Raw genomic sequence first — 26781 nt, forward strand, 5'->3', positions numbered from 1 at the left:
TCCCTCTCTTATACTATATATTTATATTCATACCGCACCTTCCGGTCACACTAATCTTCCACGAAATGCAACATATTATCAAGTTCGTTGAGAAAGTTAATGATTCGAGAAGGGATAATCTGGGAGGAGGATGAAGAGTAGGAGGTGGAGTAGGGGAAGAAAGAGGAGAAAAAGAAGAGGAGAAGAAGAAGAAGAAGAAGAAGAAGAAGAAGAAGAAGAAGAAGGAGAAGCGAAAAAAGACGAAAAAAGACGAAGACGAAGAAGAAGAAGAAGAAGAAGAAGAAGAAGATGAAGAAGAAGAAGAAGGAGGAAGAGCAGGAGAAGAAAGATGAGGAGGAGGAGGAGGAGGAGGAGGAGGAGGAGGAGGAGGAGGAGGAGGAGGTGGAGAGGAGGAGGAGGCAAGGAGCGAGGGAGGGGAGCGACCTGAAGACCGAGAAAAGTGCAGACTCTGGGCCAGTATTTTGGCGTCGATTTCGGATAATGAGCAGCTATTCCCCGCGCACTCAGACGAGACACAAGCGATTTCAAGAAAGATTTTTCGAAAATCTTGTCGCTAATCCTCCTCTTGGTGACAGTCGGCCAAAAGAACAGGAAACCGAAAATAAAAATTTATATATGCCTGCACGCACGCACATAGATAGACACATATAGACATACATACATACATACACACGCACATGCAAACACACACAACACACATACGAAAGCACACACACACACACACACACACACACACACACACACACACACACACACACACACACACACACACATACACACACAAAAAAAAAATACATGTAACACATAACATTTACTTTTCTCTCCACCATCTTCACAATCTCATCTCCAGATTTATTCCAATGCTACCCGAAAGCCAAGGAGTGGTCACGTGACCTTCCAGCCGACCTTGTCTGACGTCTCCCCTCAAAGCAGCCCCAATGGACTACCTCGACTTCACTCCCTTACCCCTACCCCTTCCCCTCTACCCCCTATATCGAGTTGGTGTCTTCCCTCTCCGTTTCGTCCCTTTTCTTCTTCGCTTTCTCTTCTTACTTCTTTTTGTCATTTATTTTCTTCCAACATCCACCTCCTTCGACTTTTCCTACTTCTCCCTCTCCCTTTCACTATCCTTCTTCCTTTCCTTCTACTCCTTCTCCCTCTTTTTATCATTCCTATTCGAGTTTTCCCTTTTCTTACCCATTATTTACGTTTTCTCCTCCGCTCTTACGTGAGTTCGCGCTCGACCGAACATTCATGTGACGCTGCAAAAGGGGAGAGGAAGGGGGTTGGGAGCCGAGAGTGGGGAGGGGGGTGGGAGCTGAGAGTGGGGAGGAGGGTGGGAACTGAGAGTGGGGAGGGGGGTGGGAGCTGAGAGTGGGGAGGGGGGTGGGAGCTGAAAGTGGGGAGGGGGGTGGGAGCTGAGAGTGTGGAGGGGGGTGGGAGCTGAGAGTGGGGAAGGGGGGGAAAGCAAAGGAGGGGAAAGGCGAAGGGAAGAGAAGGGGGGAGGGTGGCAGAAAGATGGAAAGAGGGGGGGGGGGGGGAAGTGGAGGGGAATAGGTAAGGGGGGAAAAAGAGGATGGGAATAGGGACCGGTAAGGATAAGGGACAATGGATAAGGCAGAGGAATGGGGAAGGAAGGTAACAGGGGTGAGAAGGGTGGGGAGGAGGCCGCGTGACTTTGATTGCTGTTATGACTGTTGAATAGTGGTGCCTTCTGAAGAGACATCTTTACTCACTTTTGTCTCTCCTTGGCTTCATATATACATATACACAAAGACTTAGGTCAAATACATGTACAGACATACTATACATGTGATAATATGCAGACATTCACAGACACATACAGCATATCTGCTAGCACAAGCACAAGCACAAGCACAAGTGCACACACACACACACACACACACACACACACACACACACACACACACACACACACACACACCTCATTATAAATATCAATATCATTATTATTATTATTATTATCATCAATATCGTAGTTGTTGTTATTATCATTATCATTGTTGTTATTATTATCATTATTATAATCATCATCACCATCATCATTATTATCATCATCACACACACACACACACACACACACACACGTGTTTAATACATGCAAAAAACAAATCACAGACTGCCATAAAAATATAAATAACAAGGGGAAGCCAGGAAGAAAACCTAGAAAGTTTATTTTGAGAGCTGGTCATTTTGCTGTCTCATTTCCCTGGCAAATGTATGTATGTTTTTGTTTTCTTCCTTTTTTTTTTTAGCAGATTTTCCTTTTTAACAACTGATTATTTTACTTTCCAACGTTATCATATGTTACACTTAGCTACAACCACTATCACAAACTCTGACTGAAAGAATCTAAATTTTCTGAACCAGTAAAATAAAACCAAAGAGATAGAAATAGAAGAAAATAACAATAAAAACACACAGAAGAATGAAACGAAGAAACAGACAAGGATTGGCTTTCATTCAAGTCCATTCTGAAGCCACAAAATAACAGTAATCATCCCCATTAACTTTCTTCTCTTTAAAGGAAAGTGTGATTTGTGGATTCGTCCAACTTTGTAAGCTATTATCCCTTTTTCTTCAACATCTTTTCCCTTTTCTCTTTTTCCATCATACAGGAAACTTTCAAGAAGGAATGCAATGAGACTTCAGGTACTGTTGCAAAAGTCCCCTCAGACTGTTCAATATTGCACATGAGATGCTGTGGGAAAATGCACTGAGGCCTATCTAATGGCATGACTTCTTTGGAATCAAATAAAAAAAAAGAAAGAAAAAAAGGAGAACAACAAGAGAGAGAAAAAGACTTCTCATTCTCCTCATGCTTAATCAGTATTTTTTGTATTCATATGTTTTATATAAACAAAACAAAACAAAAAAAGAAAGAAAAAACAAGAGAAAAAAAAGAAAAAAAAGAAAAAAAAAAGAAAAGCACACATTTCCAAACTCCATGACCAACAATCAATCATACTTTTCAATTCCAACATTATACATGATATCTTTGAACAATCTCTAAAAACCTCTGTAAACAAAGTCCATACTAAGAAGACCTCAAGTGTCATCATCACGACCAGAAGCGAATAAGATTCCTAAAAAGCTTTTCTAAAATTACTGCAATCACCTGAGGGCAATCTTCAAGAAACAATATCTAAAACCATTCTAAACAATGAACAGCTAAACGGCACATGACTTTCGATAACAAATTTCCCCCTAAATACTAAATAAAAGAAATTCCTATTACTAATAAGACTACTCTCTATGACCATAACATTATCCCTGAAACACACACAAAAAAAATATCTACACCAAAAATCACCTTTACCATCAGCCTCGGATAATTACTTCCTAATTCAATGCATCTCAGCAAATTCTCTTCTTAATGCCTCTAAATTGATACCGGTATACATAAAATAAAATAAACATTAAAAATCTTTAATACCAATAAAATCAACTCGAGTACTCACTGGGGCCGGCGGTGGTGGGTGAGCGTGTCGGTGACTGGGAGTCCACAACAGGGATGTGGAGGCAACGCTGGCACAGACATTCTTTGCCTGTGTACGTCACACGTTCCCCTGTTGGGAAGGGTTGTCTGTAAAAGGAGAGAAGATGGATTAAGAATCAATATAAGTTAAGATTCTGAGGTAGTGTGAAAGCAATGATTAGAAAGAGCAAGAATGAGTGCAGCTTTCCATGGACTGCTAAGAAAAAAAAGGAAAAATAAAAATCACTCTGCCTTTTAGGATGATAAAAAGATACCAAAAAATAAATGCAACATATAAGTATATATAATCAAGCATATGCACCTCTGCCAACATATTTTGCTTTAAAACTGTGTAAAGAATATCAGGAAGTAACAAAAACAATTTCTTAAAAGACCTAAATAATCCCATTCACCCTCAAATATCCAAATCTTCCCTCCCTTTTTCCTGCACTAACTCTCTATACTCAAGTGAAAGTAAAATGTAGAAGTATAAAGCTCAGTCCAAAATAATCCTCCCCAATTTCCCATTCACATTATGTACACCAACAAAACATGCCAAATCACACCAATCATCCTCCACTACAAAATCCATGAGCATGTCTCCAGGAAACCAAAAATTAAAGACTGTTCAACCCTAAATCTTGATCACTTTATCAACAATAGACAACAAGGATTGTGATTCTGACATTTCACGGTCCATGGGTCAAGTTCCCAAAGACGGGAAGCATGGAGGACACAACTGTATCACTTTCTCAACTACTCCATGTCCCAGAGCAAAGTTGATACAAGTCATCATGAGACAAGGAAGATCAGAGTCGCACAATCACTTCCGTCGTGGTTAAAAAGCAAAACTATAATCCCTTGGAATCTCTCTACACAAAGGATATATCTTGATCAAAAACTTAAGAAAAATTACATTAAAGTATTTATAAAATCATAAAATGCAAATAGAATAACTATGGGATGAAATCCAAACTTAGTAGAGAAGGTTCCAGAACTTGAATGAATAAGTTCTAAAATAAAGTTGAGAATCATATCTTCCTTTTAATTTCTGTTACACATATCAGACTAAAGAAGTGTACTGTGATTTTTTTTCCTAAAACTCAAGATAAATTGAAACCACTTGATGTCTGAGAAAATATTGATAAAAGCAAAATATATTTTCAAAGTCATGCAGAGGTCAAGATCAATGTCATCTAAATGTCTTATGTCAGCAAAGAATGAAGAGCACTCTAGATGATGACAAAGTCTTTAGACTACACATATAAACTGATATGTATACAATATACAATATATATACACAATATAACATAATTATCACTTCAAATGTTTCTAATGCATTACAAGTCACTAAACTAATATATGTGCTGAAACAGGATACAACTAGTACATAGAAAACATAGATTTGCCAATCCCATAAGCTAGACAATCTGGAAAATTCAGTGTCATTTTACCATTTAATCAACATGATTACTATCATTCAAGAACTAAATCAATCAATTGGGTAATGAAAATCACTTCTCAGATTACCTAAAAATGGGAAATTTAAACATCACTAACTTACATTTTTTCAAAAGCCAAAGAAGATATTTGATTGGGTAACCGACGCGTCAGTAAAGATTTGCGAAAATATTCAATCAAATATCAAAGTGTTCTGTATTACATCTAGCAGAGTTGTCTCATAACAAGTTAGCACCTAAAATATATGAAGTTACCAATAAACAGACAACATAACAATTAAAAAAGATATAATATATGCATATGCATACATATATATCTCACACAAATATTCACCATCAGCTTAGCATGACCTGAGAAAAAAGCTTTGAGACATTATGCCATATCACTATGCAAGAGCAAAGGCTGTCACCACTTACTTCCTCAGACATGCTATATACGTAAACGGACATATAAATTCTAGCATATTTTCATTCAACTTTGGGATGCAAGAGTTACATAAGCCTTTCTCTATGTTGCTCAATTCCTTCCCTAAAAAGTAATTAATACTAGATCTATGATTATAGTTTCATCAAAATGGGTGATTACAGTTAGAAAATATTTGTTAACTTATCTTTTCACTTAGTTCTTCTGCTCAGTATGTTTATAGGGGTGTGCTTTTCATTTTTTTTTTTCAAAATAATCTTGAGATTTATTAGACTAAGCATATATGTTATCATCAAATCTATGTCACTAACTTTTATCATTTGCAAGAATGTAATCTGCAGAGTCATTTGTCATCTACCATATGCAAGAGATTTATGAATAAAAAAAATAAATACAAATACAAAAATACACATAAATATATGCAACACTAGCAATAAAAGATTAAATTGACATATTTCTGCTTTACTCAATTTTGTCTATCTTTTGTAATACTGTAAGGGAGAAATCTCAAAATCAAACACATTTTTCACATATACTCATTAAAGTATGATGTACTCTACATATGGAAGAAAACCTAAAGATTTTCTCTTAAATGTTCAAGACAAATAATCAAATAAATAAGTATGACAAGTAAAAAAAATGTAATATCAAAAACCATACATTTTTCATTAAAAGCCTTATTGAAAATTCAACATTTTCATGAAAAAAGCCTTTAATCAAAGCCCAAGTCAGAATCTGAAGCCAAGCATGGCAACTATATCAAATGAAAAAATTGCATGGGCCAAAACCTCTATAATGTGCTTTAATTTAAAAAATATATAAAACATGATAAAAAAAAAAAAAAAAAAATACATGACCTACATCCATGAATCTGTGAAATTGCATCCAATGATTCAAAAACAACTACTGTTCCAAGACTGCACTGCCATTACTGCAATTCTAACAGCTTTTAAGACAATGTGGCTAATTTGGACCTTATGTTTTTACGACCTCTGTCCTGTCCCTATTTTGCATCTCTCTTTCCTTCTCTTCTTTTTCTCCTTTGGTTTTCTTCCCTTTGTTCTTTCTTTTCTATATATTTGTCTATTAATTCATGAAGTCCTAACCATCTTTAAAGAATTATTTGTCTTCCTTCTTAACTAACACTTCCGGTGTCTAGTGTATAATCTATCTATCCATAGTTAGTTATCAAAAGAAAACACTAAAAATGCTAATCTGTACAACTATATTCTAAAATGCTCCCTCTTCTTGCATTCTTGGTTACTTGCTTCTGTTGCAGTTCATGCAATTTGCAACATCTTTACATGAGCTATTCCTAGCCCTTGCTTCACACTTATCTTACTTAAGTGTTGTAATGTATTGCTTTTCACTCTATTCATGAACAACAATCTCTTCATTATAACTGTGGATATGTATGAGACCTCCATATTTGTTCCCCTTGTTAGTTCTCTTAATTTCACACGAAGCCATCTCCACATTATTCAGCTATTACATAACACTCTCTTATTCAAATTAGATATGACATCTGATTACAATCATCACTAAAAATATAATTGAGGCCAATTTGATGCAGTATCTCAGCATTCTTTTGTATATCAACATTGCAAGGAGTAGAACATAAAACTCACTATGTTGCAAAAAGTAACTGCAATCTCTTCATAAGCTGTGCATGCAAGGTCAGTGAACCCTAACAATGCCAAATAGTTCCTCATGATGATATCTGATGTGAGATCAAACATCATAGCAGTTAAAGAACAATGCAATATGATACTACCCTCCTTCAAATCTCTTTTTACCAGAAAAATACATTGCTACTATAGAAATATAAACAAGTTACATTATTCTGATTCCAGAAAGCAGAGCATTTCATATGCATGAACTCAATATATCATATACCTACCACACATGCAAAATATTTTAATAAGAATAATTTTCAAAATACACACACGCAATCCCAATGCAGTCAACCACAACTGCATGCTTCTTGTCAAAACAGACCAGTTTATAATGCCAACATTCCACTTTAGGTGAAAGGTGATAATGTTAAACCTGGCTGCAATACTTAAGTGCATACATTACAAGAGGACTTCACTCCAAATCTGGAAACTGTTTACAATCTCATCAGATTTCAGATTTGGAAATTATAGCTTTTGTTTATCGTTTTCTCAAGTTTTACTGCTACTGTTTAGCTCAACAGTTACTGAAAAGTGATAAAATTAATTCTTCTTTTTTTTCTTCTTAGCTGGTCATCATATAATCCTAGTCTAAACTTTTAATTGTCAAAGAAATTAATGACAAAAAAAAAAAATTGCTAATTCTGACTAGTTTTTTTAAATTTCCACACCAGTTTCAGAAATTACTCATGCCTTTCAAAACTCCTGCCATAAATCAAAATGTTTCATGAAATGCATTCATTAATCATGTAAAACATTTCATTACCATGTCAAATGCTGATAACTATGCATTAAAAATGAAATACCTCATAAATCATTAAACAAACTGACAATACTAAACTTACCCTGACCAAGGTTGTCATTATCAAATCACATTTTGAAATCATGATTAAACAACATTTAACAAAAATACTGACTGACTTATGAAATGTTATGCCTGAATAACATTAAAGAAAGCCTAGAAGTTGCTTTACTGTAATACTTTTACCAGTGATGTTGCTGAGAAAATAGATAATTCTGGAAAATATGAATGATCCAAATGACTAAATACCATCTCAAACGGTAAAAAAATAACAATTTCCCTTTTTATTCATCACTTAAATTCCACAAATGAAAAATAGTGACACAGTTTTCTCTTAATTAATTTCTTAATCATATCATTATTCATTCCTACACTGGAAAATTTGTATTTTGCTATTCTTGTTACATTATAACTAAGTACATTAAAAAAAATATACACAAAGTTTTCCGACTGATTTTTCTTAAAAACACACATTCTACAGATAGAAATAGACACAAAATTTTCCATTACTGATATTTCCTTAACCAAGTACTATTTCCACATTCAGAAAAATAAATAAACAAAACACAACCCTCCATACCTGCAGCGAGCACAAGTGAAGCATTTCTGGTGGTAGGTATTACCGAGGGCTGACACCACCTCCCCTTCCACGAATAGTCCGCATGTGGCGCACCTCTGTCCAAAGTTCTTCTGGTAACATTCTGTACAGTAGTAGTCTTTCTCCCTTGTGAAGAAACCTCCCTGTGCTAGTGATTTCTTGCAGCCTGCAAAGGAAGGGATGTGAATTAGTCGATGCGAGGATCTTCCGTAAATATTCGTCAATAGGATATATCATCTTTAAAGGGAAGTTCTTGGTTGGTTGGATAAACATTTTTTTCTTTCATTTTTTTACTAGGGTCCATGAATATTCTAATCAGGATATATATAATATAATAGAATATTGCAATGCCATTATGCTAATTAGGTATCCTGTGTTCACTTTAAACTTGATAAGGCTATAAAACCTTGGGGGAAATTTTCTATTCTGCTGCTCAGCTTATTTCAGTGATATGGAAGATGCAATATTGAAAACAAAAAGATAGAGAATATGAAAAAAAAAAAAAAAAAATTTCCTTCCCATATGACAAGATTCCTTTAAGGTGATAACTACAGATTTCATCCTAATAATGACGAAGTTCATATGCACAAGTCACCATATGCAAAATGATGATTCCCATATCACAATTCCAAAGAGACAGGCCAATTTCAAGAGGTCATGCCAGAAAAATGGTTGAGAGAGAAATGTTCTTCCTCCACTACTTCTAATTTAACGCAGCTGGTGCAAGGCAAGAGCTCTGGGGTCTAAGTGTCTCTCATAAAGGGGATAACACCCACCCACACGAGCTGTATTGTGCCCTGTGTCATTACTCAACTAAGTCTAACACCCACGTTCCTACAACAACAGAATACCATCTGGCTCTTGGTCCTGTCGTCTGTCTTGGCTGTTATTCCACAAATTATGGAATATGTGCTGCCTGTCTCTCTTTATCTCTCAGCCTGTCTACTCTCAACTACGGCGGCATTCTCTTTTACCACGTGTGTGTGTGTGTGTGTGTGTGTGTGTGTGTGTGTGTGTGTGTGTGTGTGTGTGTGTGTGTGTGTGTGTGTGTGTGTGTGTGTGTGTGTATGCCTTACAAGCAGTACCCTGATGGTCTTTTATTAACAAATTGCTCTTTTCATTTGATGACATTTGGAGGAAAATTACTTTGGGGAATGTGAAATTTTTTGCTCAAGTTCTCCTCAACATATCTGGCTTGAAACTGCCCAATTTGTCGCAATAAGGCAACGGCAGTAATTGTCACGAAGGTGCGATGTTACGTCACTTGATATGCTTCATGCCTCTTCTTTTTGAATAATCATGATTAATATGTCCTGTCATCATCCCTTCTCTTTCTGTCTTTCTTTCTTTTCTTTTTTTACATTCCACTACATGTATTTCCATTTGCAAATCATTTTTTTTTTCTTTCTATTTAAATAAATACATAAAATACAAATAAAAACTATTATAAAAAAAAAAATACAATACCACTACTGATGATGATACAGATGAAGATAATAATGGTAATCAAAACCACCAAGATTATTATCATCATAATACCAATATCTATAACCCCAATACAAGCAGCAAACAACAGACAGAAAGTTGTCTAAAGATTCCACACAATAACCCCCATAATTCTGCATATTCAAGGTGACTTGGCATTCCTCTTCTACCATAAGGGACATTACATAAACACAACTCTGGGCACAATAAAAGGGATATAAAAAACAAGAGAAAGAAGAAGAAAAAAAGGAGTGTGACTCTGCAAATATGAAGAACCTGAGAACTACTTGTCCATACAAATAAAACTGTTTGCTTTAACCTGTTATAAAACTTGGGGGAACCATAAATATTTTCCCCATATACTGTACTCAAATCTAAAAAAAATGTCCTACACAAAACACCAATCACTCCAAATGCTTAAAAAAGAAAGAAAAAAAAAAAAAAGAAAGAAAGAAAAAATTACAAAACATTATCATCATCATCATCATCATCATCATCATCATCATCATCATCAACAACAACAACAATAACAACAAAACTAAAGGTCTCAACACCTACAGGGACAAAATGCCATCTACCAACATATCAGACTCAGCAAAAATAACCAAAGAAGGTGTCTCATGTTCCGCGTTCATGGTCACTGATGACTTTGCATGAACACTCTGATTTACCACAAAAGACTCCCATTGGTTAACCTCACGACAAGAACCTCAGAATAGAAAGCACACACTGAATTCGCATTTTAGACGAACCGCAAGTCTTCACTGGAGTAATCTGGAGTTGTAATCTCCACCTCTGACTTTTTCTTCTTCTTCTTCTTCCTCTCTTACCATTCTTTTGCTTTTTTCCTACTCTTATTTTACTTCTTTTTAACCATTTCTCATGTTTTAATATTTCTATCCCTAGTTCTATTAGGGGAAAAGGGTATTTCTAAGACATTTCCAGCAGGAGTGAGGAGGGAATTAAAGAGAAGGGAAGGGAAGGGAAGGGAAGGGAAGGGAATGAGAAGAGAAGAGAAGAGAAGAGAAGGGAAGAGAAGCGAAGAGAAGCGAAGGGAAGTGAAGTGAAGTGAAGTAAAGTGAAGTGAAGTGAAGGGAAAGGAAGGGAAGGAATGGGAGGGTGAAGAGAGAGATGGAGGAGGAGGTGAATGTGGAGGTGAAGAGGAGGGAGAGGGTAAGGGAAAGGGAGGATGTGGGAAAAGGACAGGGAGACTGAGAGTGAAAGAGAAAGAGAAGTCAAATGGGAGATGGAGCTGGAGAGAGAGTGGGAGAAGGAGAGAAAGAGAGGAGTGAGAAAGAAAAAGGGAGAAAGAGTAAAATTCAGAGACAAAAAGGATAACAAGAGAACAAGAAACAGAGAAGGAGTATTAACCACTCCTTTTTCCAAACAGCCTCAACAAGTCAGTCGAGAGAGAAGAGAGGCAGAAAGATAGAGATAGATAGAGATAGACAGAGAGAAAAACAGAAAAAGAGAAAGAGAAAGAGAAAGAGAGAGAGAGAGAGAGAGAGAGAGAGAGAGAGAGAGAGAGAGAGAGAGAGAGAGAGAGAGAGAAGAGAGAGAGAGAGAGAGAGAGAGAGAGAGAGAGAGAGAGAGAGAGAGAGAGAGAGAGAGAGAGAGAGAGAGAGAGAGAGAGAGAGAGAGGAGATGGATAGAGAGAGGAGATGGAGACAGAGAGGAGAGAGGGAGGGAGGGAGGGAGGGAAGGAGGGAGAAGGGGAGGGAGAAGGGGGGGAGAGAGAGAGTGAGAGAGAGAAAAGAGAGAGAGAGAGAGAGAGAGAGAGAGAGAGAGAGAGAGAGAGAGAGAGAGAGAGAGAGAGAGAGAGAGAGAGAGAGAGAGAGAGAGAAGAGATGGAGACAGAGAGGAGAGAGGGAGGGAAAAGGGAAAAAGGGGGGAGGGGAGGGAGGGAAAAGGGGGGAGGGAGGGAGGGAGGGAGGGAAAAGGGGGGAGGGAGGGAGGGAGGGAAAAGGGGGGGAGGGGGAGGGAGGGAAAAGGGGGGGGAGGGAGGGAGGGAAAAGGGGGGGGAGGGGGGAGGGGGAGAGAGAGAGAAAGAGAGAGAAAGAGAGAGAAAGAGAGAGAAAGAGAGAAAGAGAGAGAGAGAGAGAGAGAGAGAGAGAGAGAGAGAGAGAGAGAGAGAGAGAGAGAGAGAGAGAATGAGAAAAGAGAGAGAAGAGAGAGAGAGAGAGAGAGAGAGAGAGAGAGAGAGAGAGAGAGGAGAGGAGAGGAGAGGAGAGGAGAGGAGAGGAGAGGAGAGGAGAGGAGAGGAGAGGAGAGGGAGGGGGAGGGAGGGAGGAGAAAGGGGGGCAGGGGGAAGAAGGAGAGAGGGGGGCAAGGGGAGGGATGGGGAGGGAGGGAGGAAGGGAGAGGGAGGGAGGGAGGAAGGGATGGAGAGAGAGGGAGAGAGATAGCGATAGACAGATAGATAGGGAGAAATGACAAAAGAGAAAGACGCCGAGGCAACAAACGCGATGATGACTAAACAGGAACTCAAAATCAACGGATTAAGACCTACTTGAGCCAAATGCCCCACACACTGTGACGCATTTTCCCAAGCAACAGGAGACCATCAGGGGACAAAAAAGAATAAATTATGACAAGAGCCAAAAAGCATTATTGCATTATCTCCATCCCTAAGCCCCTATACTCGTAACCCGAACTGGCCGAGTAAAAAAAGAGTGAAGGCCAGCGATAGGTACTTTAATACCAACCGTGAAACTAATTTTAAACGAACGCTTTCAGTACTCTTTGATAACATAGGGGACCGCTCTGTTTCTGGCTATAAATACATCTGACGGAATGTTTGTGCTGATTCTAATTTTAGACTTCAGACAAACAAAAAGGTTTAATGTCACGCCATAACAGACGTAATGAACCATGGCATTTGCTGCGATAATGGTATCATTTGATCAGCTTTTGTCTAGGATTACGTTTTCAAAGGTCTTTTTTTTTTCTCTTTTTTTTCTTGATATCCTGGGATAGGACTTGACTGACAACTTTTTTTTTTTTTTTTTTTTTTTTTGTCTAGTTTTGAGTAGAAAGCTATGGTATCGAAAAAAAAACTAATCAAAACTAATCAGTTAAAAAAAAAAAAAATTGCTACCAATTTAAAAAAATTGCCTCAATTTATTTGTTACCCAGATATTCTTAAGTATGCGGAAGGCGAAAATACAGACACAAAAAAAGAGAGAGAAAAAACAAACAAAGCTGCAAATATGCAAACTGTAAAATGATCAGTCGACATATTTATCAAACCACTCACGGTACAGAAAATAATAAAGAAACAAGCTGAATAAAAAAGAAAGAAAAAAAAAAAAAGTGTCAAATCCACTAAGTAATTACGCAGCATGCTGACTCGTATCACTTCAAATGATGATCAAATCTCACATGCTTTCACATCAAATAATCGTTAATATGCAAATACTATTACACTTTAAAAGCAGCTTACGTGGAAGTATCTCATGAATATACTCGTCAATATAATCACTATGCAATAATCACGATGCAAATCATATAACATTAAAAGAAACATGGAGCGGTGATCAGAACAAATTTTAAAATCTTATATGATTAATTATGTGCAGATATATTACATCGAATGATTATAAAATAAAATCCTTATACTTTGAAAAATAATTCCAATAAGGTATCCGCATTTGCACTTTGAAACAGCTAATGGGAAAGTCCTCCCGAATAAACTTCTCGAGATAATCATACATATACAGACACTTCCTTAAATATAAAATTACCATCATACTTGAATCTTAAATCTTAATCATCCGCTTCATTAAAAAACAATTAATCAAATCTTCTGTAAGTAGACACTATTACATTCTAAGGCAACTGACGCGGAACAAACTCCATAAAATAATCAATAAAACGCACACACACTATAACTAAACACCTTACTCCAAAAATAAAAATACAAAATACCTCACAAAATAAATAACAACTACTTTTATAAACAGATACTTACTATTACACTTGAAACAGCTGATGTGGAAGTACTTCTCTTGGACTCGAAGTACCTCGCCCGAGCACTTCTTCCCACAGCACTCGCAGAGTGTCTTCCCTGTTGGAATAGGAGGTCATTAGAATATTGATTTATTGTTTAGTGTGACTTATTATTTAGCTAAGTTATATGTTAGTTCTCTTGCTTGGGGCTTATTATATTCTGGGGATTTATAAGCAAGTCATTTTCTGTTGCTGTTTGGCAGGTTGTCTGAGGGGGTTTTGGTATAATTGGGGTTTCGTATTTCTGTGATAGGAACACTTATTCGTATTTTTGGGTTCTTATTAATTAGTTTATGTTGTTTTGTGATAGTTTTCTGTACATTGGATTTGCAAACCTTACGTACCATTGCATTACTGGATTTTTTTTTTTTCAGATTGTATATAACGCATAACACATTTATATGTACACAAGGCACTCGTTTATAGATAAAAGCACAGCATTCAACAGCCAATGTGAGAGAGAGCGAGAGAAAGAGAACACACGAAATAACACGACGAAAAGTAATCGGTCTCTTCAGCCACTGGGGCCCATACCAGCAGCCTCTCAACAATGGGACAAATTAACCAGATATTATTACACAGAGGACGTTCAAAAAGTTGCTGTTTCTAGCCGTGGTCGTTCGTTTGGTCGCAGTAGTTGCTGTAATGATGGTGAACGACTTTGATGATGATGATGATGATGATGTCAGTAGTTGCTGTAATGATGGTGAACGACTTTGATGATGATGATGATGATGATGATGATGATGGAGATGGAGATGGAGATGGAGATGGAGATGGAGATGGAGATGGAGATGGAGATGGTGATGGTGATGGTGATGGTGATGGTGATGATGATGATGATGATGATGATGATGATGATGATGATGATGATGATGGTGATGGTGATGATCGAGGAGATGCTGATGCTGATAATGATAATAATGATCATAACAGTAATAGTTAAAAAAACATATCAATAATTACAAATGTTCAAGGTTATTTCGATGACGTAACATCCCAAGAACGAAGACCGAAAGTAAACACATTACTGCCCCTCCCTCAATACCTCAAACATATGCATTCCTCTTTCACTCGTGTGTTTTCATTCATCTTTTATTCGCCCGCCGACATTTTATCTGTCTGTTTGGTTAAAGGATAGACAGAGAGGAAGAAAACTAGTGTGTCTGTTGTCCGGGTGGAGAGTGAGTCAGGAATCTAATACGAGGGTCAATGTTTGGTCCGCGATAATGTGAAACTGTGGACGGGAAACGTGGCTGAGGGCGGAGGCTGAGAAGAGAGACGGAAGGGAGGAGAGGAGAGAAGGAAGGGAAAAGAGGGAGGGAGAAAGTGGATAAGAGAGGGAAGAGAGAAAGAAGGGGAAGGGAAAGAGAGGGTGGAGAAGGAAGGGGAGTGAAGGAGTGGGATAGTGGAAAGGAAGAGAAGGGAAGGAGATGAAAGGAAGAAGATAATGGATGAACGGGAAGAGAAGAGAAAAGGAAGAGAGCAAGGAGGGGGGTAGGGAAGGAGAAGGGAGGAGAGAGGAAGAGAGAAAAAGAAAAGGATGGGATATGAAGGAGGAGGAGAGGAAGTATGGGATGCAGAAGGAGAAGGAATAGGAAGGAAAGGAGAAGCGATAAGAAGCAGAAAGGAAAGGAAGGCATGAAAAAAAAACAAAGAATGGAAAATCGGAGACAGAAAAGAAGAGAGCAAAGACAAGACAATATAAGGAGAGAGAATAGATGAGTAAAAAAGAGGAGACGAAAAGGGAAAAAATACCATGGGAAGGAAGCAAAAAATAAGGAAGGAAGGGGATGGGAAAGGAAGACGAAAATAGTAGAATCTGAACAATACAACTGGGAAAGAGAGGACGAGGGAGAGAGAAGTCGGGAGAGAAAATAGAAAGACGAGAGAGATTGTGGGAGTGTACAGTACAGAGGATGAATAAATGACATTAAAGTACCCCCTCCCAGCGTAGGAAAAAAGGACAGCCAAAACATAATACGCCCCTTTTCAACAGAGCTATAAATTGACGTGGAGAGAGAGAGAGAGAGAGAGAGAGAGAGAGAGAGAGAGAGAGAGAGAGAGAGAGAGAGAGAGAGAGAGAGAGAGAGAGAGAGAGAGAGGAGGGAGAGAGAGCTCATGGCGCCTGTGTTAGTCGTGCAAGATATGAGTGGCCGTGACTGTTGTTAACACAGTAGAATGTTCTGGCACGATGCCACAACAGCAGCATGATTACGAGTGGGCTCACGAGAACAGACAGGCGCCACTAGGGGGGGGGGAAGAGGTAAAGGAAAGGGAGACGGAGAGGGAGGGAGGAGAGGGAAAGAGGGAAAGAGGGAAAGAGGGAAAGAGGGAAAGAGAGAGAGGGAGAGAGAGAGAGAGAGAGAGAGAGAGAGAGAGAGAGAGAGAGAGAGAGAGAGAGAGAGAGAGAGAGAGAGAGAGAGAGAGAGAGAGAGAGAGAGAGAGAGAGAGAGAGAGAGAGAGAGAGAGAGAGAGAGAGAGAGAGAGAGAGAGAGAGAGAGAATGAAAAATAGAGTTGTAAGAACGTAAACGAAATTCCCTTCAATCCAACCTAGCACAGAGAGGGCATACAGTAATATAACAAACCACACTTACAAAGAAAATCTCGTAAAACAAACGAACAAACATGAACAAAACAAGGAATGACAACGGCGACACCACAACGGCCCGCCACATGAATGATCAACCAAAACGAAAAACATGTAGGTCCCATGCATAAATCACTCCCTACCCACATGGGCGATTCCCACGTGATTAAATCTCGGAAATTAGGCCTTAACGACACACTTCCTGTACAACCATATGTAACAAGGGAGCCATTAAAACAGTGGGAGGGGGGGAGGGGGAAGGGGGCGGTGTACACTCGGTCGTACAAGATCATGTGACAGACATGTGCGATACAGACGGCGATGATAATGATGGCTCTCATGAACGTGCTGATAAAGTGGAACTTTTGTCCTTATTAGGGGGGAAATCAGACGAGCAGACAAACTGACTGACAGAAAAAGAGACAGATAGACACACATAAGTGGATAAGCACGCACGCACGCACGCACGCACGCACGCACGCACGAACGCACGCACACATACACATACACACACACGCACACGCAAAAGCACGCCCCCCCCCCTCACTACACACACACACATACACACACACACACACGCAAAAGCACGCCCCCCCCCCCTCACTACACACACACACACACACACACACACACACACACACACACACACACACACACACACACACACACACACACACACACACACACACACACGTATCAGCTGCCATGAAATCGAGTCACACCTGCTGACAGCCCATCTTCGCCACGAACATTTTTGTTGAATTATGGATTACTTAGAGATAAAAAAGAAAAAAGAAAAAAGAAATAAAGGTATTCTTAAACGAATGTGGAGAATTTTGTTTAATTATGGTTTTGTTTAAATTGTTTGAGCGAGTTATTAACGTTATAATTTGTATCCTGATAAGCAAATAAAAATAAATCCTCTCTTGCCCTGTACCGCAGCCTCTTTTTCCTTCCCCGCACTATAATTTATATAAAAATCAACCAAAGAAAACGAATAAATCAAAATAACAATAAGTAAAGAAAAACCGGATCTCACTATCTCCCAACCCCGATTACCCTGAAAAACCGAACACCGAGTCAAAACCCGACCAAACCCCGAAAACCCGAACGAACCCGAAAATCAACCAAACCCGAAACCCCGAACCCGTAAATAACCCCCCAGGAACCCCGAATACACACCGAACACCCGACCAAAAACCCCAATACCCGAACGCAGAACCGAGCTAGGTTGCCGACGACAGGTGAAATGTCAATCAACGTCGGCATTCCAGCTTCCCTTCCCGCCGCACAACCGACCTCTTGTTCGCGAACGGAGCTGCCTCACTGCGTACTCCGAGGTGCATCAGTGGCTCTCCTTGTAAGCGCGATTCGCTTTTGTTTTGTTTTTTTTCCTAATTGGAATGCCGAGTGCGAGGGGGGAGGGGGGTGAGGAGGGTAAGGAGGGGGGAAGAGGAGGAGGAGGAGGAGGAGGATCTAAAGATGGAGGGAGAAGGATGAAGGAGGGCAAGGAAAGAGGAGGAGTAAGAGGACGACAAGAAGGAGGAAGAGAGCAGAGGGCGAGAGGAGGATAAAACGGGAGGCGATAGGAAGATGAGAAAAGGGGGATGGGGGGAGAGTGTGGTGGAAACGGAGAATTAGATTAGCGAAGGAGGGAGGGAGGGAGGGAGGGAGGGAGGGAGGGAGGGAGGGAGGAAGGGAGGGAGGGAAGAGAGGAAAGGAGTACGAAATACCGGAGATAAATATGTCATGTGAGATTAGCAGATGGATGGAACGGGCTATCGAGCGAGTGGCCGTCTGGGGCAGAGAGAGGGAGAGAGAGAGGGGGGGGGGGAGAGGGGGAGAGAGGGAGAGGGAAGAGAGAGAAGAGAGAGAAGAGAGAGAAGAGAGAGAAGAGAGAGAGAGAGAGAGAGAGAGAGAGAGAGAGAGAGAGAGAGAGAGAGAGAGAGAGAGAGAGAGAGAGAGAGAGAGAGAGAGAGAGAGAGAATTATAAAGAAAGAGAGAAAGAGAGAGAGAAAAGAAAAGAGAAATAGAGAAAGAGATAGAGAGAGAAATAGAGAGAGAAGAGAAGAGAAGAGAAGACAAGAGAAGAGAAGACAAGAGAGAGAGAAGGGAAGAGAGAAGAGAGAAGAGAGAAGAGAGAATAGAGAGAGAGAGGAATGGTGAGGAGAGAGAGAACGAAAGAAAGAGACGATCATTCTGAAAACGAGTTAAAAAACCGAAGGAATAGACAAAAAACAGCCAGAAACAATACCAAAAAAAGAAAAACAAGAAATAACAACAGATAGCCACGACCCACACCCCCTTTCCCAACAGAAAACGAGCAGCGCCATTCTTCTCCCAGGTTAATTAGTCCACAATCTACAGGTATAATCTCACGCCCACCATAATGAGTACTGTCCGCCCGCCCCACCACACATGGTATTATTTTCTTATTCTATTAGCGTTTATTTGTTACTCTTCATTCATTATCATCTCTAAATCGATCTTACCTTTTCATATCGATCTTTCAGTTTCTCTTTTACCTTTTTTGTTTGGGGGGGGGGGAGGGGGCGACGAAGTATTCAGGTATCAAACGTATTCTTTTTCTTAGAGATTTCGAAACGGAATTAGGAGAGCTGGTTCAGATTATCGAAAACCTACAATCTACAATAACAATAAACTAACTTCATTACCAGTATTACTTTACGGTAATCATTAACACGATAAATTCTTTAGTGTTGGTATTTCCCCCGTAATCTTTATTTTCACTGTCACTGTCAATATAATGTTCACTACTTCTTTACTTATCACTCTGTATACAAGATTAATTTCTTACTTTACGCTGCCAATGTTGATATATACCCGCATACAAAATGTACATTTCTCCATCTTACAGCGAAAAAGAGACAGCTTTCCAGTTTAAACATCATATATACCGACGTGACAGTCAAGTTATTTACTGACGAAATCGATAGGTCAACACGGAAGTAGAGAAAAGGTGGTTTTTTTACAATCAACCTTGTAAATACCGTACAGCTTTGTTTACCTTGGAAGCGGTGTTGGAAAAAAAAATTACATACATAAAATAGCCTTGGAGTGGGGCAGCAACAAACAACAATAAGGTGACGTGTCCCTGATATAAAATGGAAGTCACGAAAGAGAGAGAGAGCGACACACACACACACAAACACACACACAGACACACACACACACACACACAAATACAAACAGACACACACAGACACACACACACAGACACACACACACACACACACACACACACACACACACACACACACACACACACACACACACACACATACACACACACACACACACACACACACACAGAGAGAGAGAGAGAGAGAGAGAGAGAGAGAGAGAGAGAGAGAGAGAGAGAGAGAGAGAGAGAGAGAGAGAGAGAGAGAGAGAGAAAGAGAGAGAGAGAGAGAGAAGGTGGAGGGAGGAAGGGAGAGATAGCCTTCTTTGGCGTGTTCCTTTAATAAATAAATGAAAACGGCCTATCACGTGACTAAAACAACACCCTTAACAAACAAGCCAATTGATAAGGAGCTTTCTTATCTCATGTCACCTGACCTCCCTCCGCTTACCCTACCTTTCCCTCCACCCCCTTCCCTCCACACCTACCTTCCCTTCCCCCATCCCTTTCCCTCCTCCCAATCCCCCCCCCACAACACCCATACATCCCCCTCCCCCCCACAACACCCATACATCCCCTCCCCCCCCACAACACCCATACATCCCCCCACCCCCCCACGAAAAAGGTAGAGGAGTAGAAGTTACGTAACACCCTTTCGCGCGCTGGTGCCACGTCTCTCGGTGTGGTGGGGATGACGTCACCGCGAAAATATTTCCTCTCGTGCCTCATTGTCGGGAACTTTCGTGACCCTCATGTGTATGCAGTCGGGTGTGTAAATACGTTACATCATAGAAACAGAAGGACAGGAGAAACAGAAGGAAGAGGGAGGGAGAAACGGGGAAACGGGGGAGGGAGGAAGGGAGGGAGAGGGGGAATGGGAGGAAGGGAGGGAAGGGGGAATGGGAGGAAGGGAGATGGTAGAGAGGGAAGGGGGTTGAGAAAGAGGGAGAGAGGGAGGGAGGAAGGGAGGTGGAGGGAGAAAGGTGGAATAGGGAAAGAGAGAAAGAGAGAGAGAGGGAAAGAGGAAAGAGAGAAAGAGAGGAGGGTTGGTAAGAGAGAAGGACAAAAATAAAGGAAACAGAAAGGAGGAACGTAAGAGGAAGGAATGAAAAGGGAGAAGAAAAGAGAGAAAGAAATGAGAGAAACGGCGAGAAAAAAAAAGGAAAAAGAAAAACAGACGCCTAACTACGGACTGAAGAGGCGAAAACATGCCCTCAATTAGTGGTATTTTAAGGACCCTAAAGATAAAATAAATATGTGAGCTCTTGAGTAACACCCTTGTCCCTACCCCCCACCACCCCCTACCTACTTACAAACACACGCGATAGTGAACCTTACGCACTCTCCTCGAGGATTTACTACGGAGTGTGCGAGTTCCTTTTGCTAAAGCTTCTTCTATCTGGGACTTACTTTCTTACATTCCCGATTTTCGTCTAAATTCCTTCCGTATGTTTTTTTGTTTTTTTTTAATCCTTTTCTTTCTTTGCCTCTGTTTCTTTCTCTCGCGCGCGTCCATACATACGTTCACATAAACATATACATATACATACCTATATACATACACTCACAGGCACACACGAAACACACACACAAAATACAAACAAACACACACACACACACACACACACACACACACACACACACACACACACACACACACACACACACACACACACACACACACACACACACACACCCCACAAATCCCATACCTTCCTCCCACACCAACCGTGTATCATAAATCCTCAATTCCACGACCGCAACATTAATCTCCTCCAGTATACCTGTACGTAAACCCACCGAATTATACGAGATAACCAGTATGACACAAAGGCGATACACCATCAGTACTATCACCCAGCCATACTCTCTTATCTTAGAAGTTTATTTTATGAATGTTTATCTTTTGTAACTGGGGGTCGCTGGCCAGGTGTATTTAATACTAGGTACTCGGTGTTTGTGGATGGGCTTTCGGGGTGTTTTAATACTGGGGATTGATGTGTTTTTCGTAAATGATCTATGTAGATGAGTCTGCGAACACAGATTAAAGTAATGATGTATATAGAGATGGTGAAAGAGGGGAGTGGAAGAGGAGAAGATATAAGGGGGAAAAGGGAGAGGGGTGAGAAAAGATAAATAGAGAAACAGGTGGGGGAAGAGAGAATTGTAAAGAAAGAAGAAAGAACGAGAGATAGGGCAAGAGAGAGAGAGAGAGAGAGAGAGAGAGAGAGAGAGAGAGAGAGAGAGAGAGAGAGAGAGAGAGAGAGAGAGAGAGAGAGAGAGAGAGAGAGAGAGCAATACGTTACAAAATCACAATCAAATATGACCTTATAACCCATCATTATATTTTCCGAACAAACCGGTTAGTCCACTCACAAATGTCCTCAACTCCCCCGTTCCTCCCTCCCTCCCTCCCTCCCTCCCCCGCCATTCTCACCCCCACCCCTCAACCACCTGCCTTTCCCAAAACCAACCTTAACCTGAACTCCACCCCAACTTTACCCATCCTCCTCCCCCCACCTCCCCCCACCCCCTACCACACACTACCCAAACCAACACCTCGAGCCAGCCTTGGTCGCAACCTCACTTAACCCCATCCGTTCCCCACCCCCCTTATTCACCCCCCCCCCAGCCCGCACAACCTCCCCCCCCCCCACCTCGCCCCCGCTCAACCTCAAGCTGTTCATGGCCTATACCCGACGGGGCTTCCAGGCTGTGGGCATTTCGGGTCGAGCGGGTGAGGGTTCACGGAAGCTCGGGTATGAACCAAAGACACATATACACGTGTGTATCAATTTTCATACACATGTGTGCATTTCTATGTAATAAAGAGACACATATCAGAAGAGGCGAGGGGGAGAGAGAGAGGAGAGAGGAGAGAAGAGAGAAAGACATAAGAGAGAAAGTGATAAGAGAGAAAGTGAGAGAAAGACGAACAGACCAATACAAAAAAAAAAAAAAAAAAACGAAAACAAGAGAGTAAGGAATCGACCAGCAGGAGGAAAAAAAAAGAGAGACAGACAAATTGAGATAGACAAAATGCACTTCAATCGTTTCTCTGTCCCGAGGTTTACAAAACATGCAATCACCCCAAGAACTCCATCTTCCTCAGCGCCTCCCTTAGCGTGTCAGTCTAGCGGCGGGGGAAATTGATCAGCTGACCAGAACGAAACGCAGTGAGAGAGAGGAGAGAGAGAGAGAGAGGAGAGAGAGGAGAGAGAGAGAGGAGAGAGAGAGAGAGAGAGAGAGAGAGAGAGAGAGAGAGAGGAGGGAGAGAGAGAGAGAGAGAGAGAGAGAGAGAGAGAGAGAGAGAGAGAGAGAGAGAGAGAGAGAGAGAGAGAGGAGAGGGAGGAGAGAGAGAGAGGGAGAGAGAGAGGAGAGAGAGGAGAGGAGGAGAGAGAGAGAGAGAGAGAGAGAGAGAGAGAGAGAGAGAGAGAGAGAGAGAGAGAGAGAGAGAGAGAGAGAGAGAGAGAGAGAGAGAGAGAGAGAGAGAGAGAGAGAGAGAGAGAGAGAGAGAGAGAGAGAGAGAGAGAGAGAGAGAGAGAGAGAGAGAGAGAGAGAGAGAGAGAGAGAGAGAGACAGAGAGAGAGAGAGAGAGAGAGAGAGAGAGAGAGAGAGAGAGAGAGAGAGAGAGAGAGACAGAGAGAGAGAGAGAGAGAGAGAGAGAGAGAGAGAGACAGAGACAGAGAGAGAGAGAGAACATGCACACACACACACACACACACACACATACACACACACAAAAACAGACCACACGCACGCACGCACATATTTTTAGAGCAGTCCCTAAATAAAAAAAAAATAAAGTAAAAACATATTTCTAAAAATCAGCTCGCCCACCCCTTTGGCCAACAATGAAACGACGAACACGAATTAGACGCAGAACATTATAAAGACACACAAAAACCAAGACCATCACTGAATATAAACAAGCCTAAATTAATCAAGTAATTTACTAATATCACCGTGTCTTCTCGCTATGTCATAATCTAAATTCCCTTTTGTGTTGCCATAAATCTCATCGAAGTTATTCAAGACGAGACGAATACAATAAGTTATAGTACAATTGGATATAATAATTTGATGTAGGATAATAAATTAATTATTTTATTAAGATAATACAAAAATAATTAATAAAGGACAATAACAGTCTCTATAACACTGATCATAATTTCCATAAAATAATAATAAGTTCCATAATGGTATAATAACTTCCATAGTATAATAACAATTTCTACAACATAATGGCAGCTTCTATAACATAGTAATTACTTCTATATCAAAATAACAACTTCCACAACATACTAATTACTCCAATTACATAATCCCAACTCCTATAACAAAGTAATTATTACTATAACACAATAACAAGTTCAGCATTACGTAACAACACAACTTCACATAACATCCACGCGCAAAGACTCGACACTTTGAGGTCAAACTCGAGATTTCGTCGTTCGTGAAAATCCATTCTCTCCAAATCCCCGGATGTTCAGACGAGAGCCAACGGACTTAAAATAAATACTAAAGTAAGATCTAAAAGAGAAAACGGGAAAAAAGAAAATGGAAGGAAGGAAAAGAAAAAAGAAAATGGAAGGAAGGGAAAGAAAAAGGAAATGGGGAAAACGTAAAGGAAAAAAAAGAAAAAGAAAATATACATAAATATCCGAGAGTAACAGCAAACAATAATAATAACACGGTGGCAAATTAAATAAAATATACAGGAATAAGGCAGATTGTAACGAATGACATTAATCTTATTTGATTAAAAGAAAAATTCTTCCAGTTCGTCTAAATCCCTGCTGAGATTCAAGGAACCGTTCGGCCGATTAAATCCTTAAATCCATTCAAGGAGATCAACACTCAAGGCGGATTTCAGATTGCATAGCCTCAGATATCCTCCTCCTTTTCTTTCATTTCTTTCGTCTCTTACATCTTTTCCTTCTTTTAGCTCCTGTCTTTCCTTTATTTTTATCCTATCTCCCTCTAGATATCTCTCTTCTCTCTTCCTTGATTCCGTCTTTCTCCCTCTTTCTTTCTGCCTCAGTCTCCCCTCTCTCCTTCCTCCTCATTTACTCTCTCATCATCTCCATCCCGTCTCTTAATCCCTTCCTCTTCCCTCTTCCTTCCATCTTTTCTTCGCCTTCCTTTTCCCTATTCACCACGCCTTCCCTTACACCTCCCCCTTTCTCTAACTCCCTCCTCCCCCCCACCTTATCCCCTCCGTGCCACTCCCTCTTCACCCCCCCCCCTCCGTCAGCAATTAGTCAGCAGCTCTGTCGGCCTGCGGGTCAAGTCACGTCTTTGGCGCTCGAAGGACGCCCGGTGCTTCGCATTTGTTTCTGTCGCGTCCTTCTCACTCCCCTCTTCCTCTTCTGAGTGCTTGATCTCTTGCTTGCTCTCTGCTTCCTTCCTTTCGTTCCTTTTCAGTCTTGTCTAGTCAGGATCCCGCTGCTGGATCTCCTTGGCTTGCCTTGGTTTGCTTTAGCTTGCCTTGGTTTGTTTTGGCTTGCTTTGGCTTGCCTACATTGTCCTGGGTTCTTCGATGTTGTTTCTCGGTGTGTTCCTTTCCAATGTTTACTATTTTTTTATTTCTATCCTTTTCTCCCCTTTTCCCCTCCCCCTCTCCCCTCGTTTCCTTCTTCCCTTTCTCCTTTTCTTCCCCCCTCCCTCTCCTTTTCCCTCTTTCCTGTTCTTTTATCTACCCCTCCCCTCATATTTCCCCTCCCTGGCTCCCCTCAAGCTCTCCCTCATCTGTGAGTGATGTCGGCCCCAAGTACTGTGTCATCACATCGAGAGGGAAGCATGTAGGAGGGGACAGGCCGACTACATCCTGCCCCTCTTGCTCCCAACCCCTCGTCTCCTCTTCTTTCCTCCCTCCCCTCTCCCCATGACTCGCTCCTCTTGAATCTTACTTGTAGTCGTGTGTTTCTTATACTTATTCTTCCATTCTTCTTTTGCCTTCGTAATTCTTCCCTCCTCGTTCCATTATAACTTCATTTTTCATCTCCTCTTTCTTCATCTTCATCTACATCCCTCATCTCTTTTTTCGCAAGTGGGCTGTGCCATTTGACGTAGTCTCCTCCTCCTCCTCCTCCTCCTCCTACGTCTCCTCCTCCTCCTCTTCCCACTCCACTTATCTCAGTCCTTGTCCTTGTCTTTCTCCCCCCCATCCCCCTATTCCTTTCCCTCCCTCTGAAGTGCATGCGTAATATATGAAGCTCCTGTTCTGAGACCTCTCTTTGTAGTCTATAAATAAGTCCTAGTCCGTATAGGCCTAATTTGCAATAAAAATAGTCTCATTCTGATATAATTCTCGTTCTGTCAAAATACCAGCTACCTGTTAAAATAATCAACGTTTAACGAATTATCATTGCTTTTTTATCCTTACTGCAAAAACTTAAAATCTCCGTATGAGGAACGAAAGCTGAGAAAATAATGACAATAAAACAGATTAGGATCTTCCACTACAAATATATTCAACGGATTAAAATCAATACATACGTAATCGCCTCGAGACCGACACAAACAACTATATATACTCTCACACGCGCAAATAAACATCTGACATTTCCACCAGCCACGCTCTAAACTTTAAATCTCTTTACGTCTCTACAACGGGAGAGCATCGGCGCGTATATATAAGACAGTCGCAAACGTTTACAGATGCTGTGATTAAAGCCCCTTGATGGACGAATTCATCAAACAGTGTCGGGCTGTAATAGGATCACTTGTAAAAGCCTACTTAACGTTCGCTAGGCCTTGGTGACTCCTTCTGACGTCTCTTGAAGGAGGTGTTGGGGTGGGAGACGGAGAGGGAGAGAGGGAATAAGAGGGGAAGTGTGACAGAGGGAGAGGGAGAGGGAGAGGGAAAGGAGGAGGAGGGAGTGGGAGAGGAGGAGCAGGAGTGGAAGTGACAGTGAGAATGAGAATGAATGAGAGGTAGAGATGAAGAGGAAGAGGGAGAGAGGAAAGGGAAGAAGGAGGAAAGGGAAGAAGGACAGAGGAAAGGGAAGAGGAAGAGGGAGAGGGCGAGAGAGGAAGAAGTAGAAGTAGAGGAAGAGAGAGAGGGAGGGGGAATGAGAGAAATACAAAGAGA

General features: G+C 40.8%; 1 protein-coding gene across 1 annotated transcript in view; it reads right to left on the reverse strand.

Moving 5' to 3' along the window:
• The window catches only part of LOC125042438 (actin-binding LIM protein 1-like), a 99604-nt gene that overhangs the window by 58699 nt on the left and 14124 nt on the right, over positions 1-26781 (reverse strand). Inside the window, exons 4-6 of the mRNA XM_047638071.1 lie at positions 13912-14007; positions 8439-8622; positions 3483-3607 (exon numbers count right to left, since the gene is read on the reverse strand). Of these exons, the coding sequence (XP_047494027.1) occupies positions 3483-3607; positions 8439-8622; positions 13912-14007 (405 nt within the window). The remainder of the gene's footprint in view (positions 1-3482; positions 3608-8438; positions 8623-13911; positions 14008-26781) is intronic.

The sequence above is a fragment of the Penaeus chinensis genome, chromosome 32, assembly GCF_019202785.1.
Source record: "Penaeus chinensis breed Huanghai No. 1 chromosome 32, ASM1920278v2, whole genome shotgun sequence".
Classification (NCBI taxonomy): domain Eukaryota; kingdom Metazoa; phylum Arthropoda; class Malacostraca; order Decapoda; family Penaeidae; genus Penaeus; species Penaeus chinensis.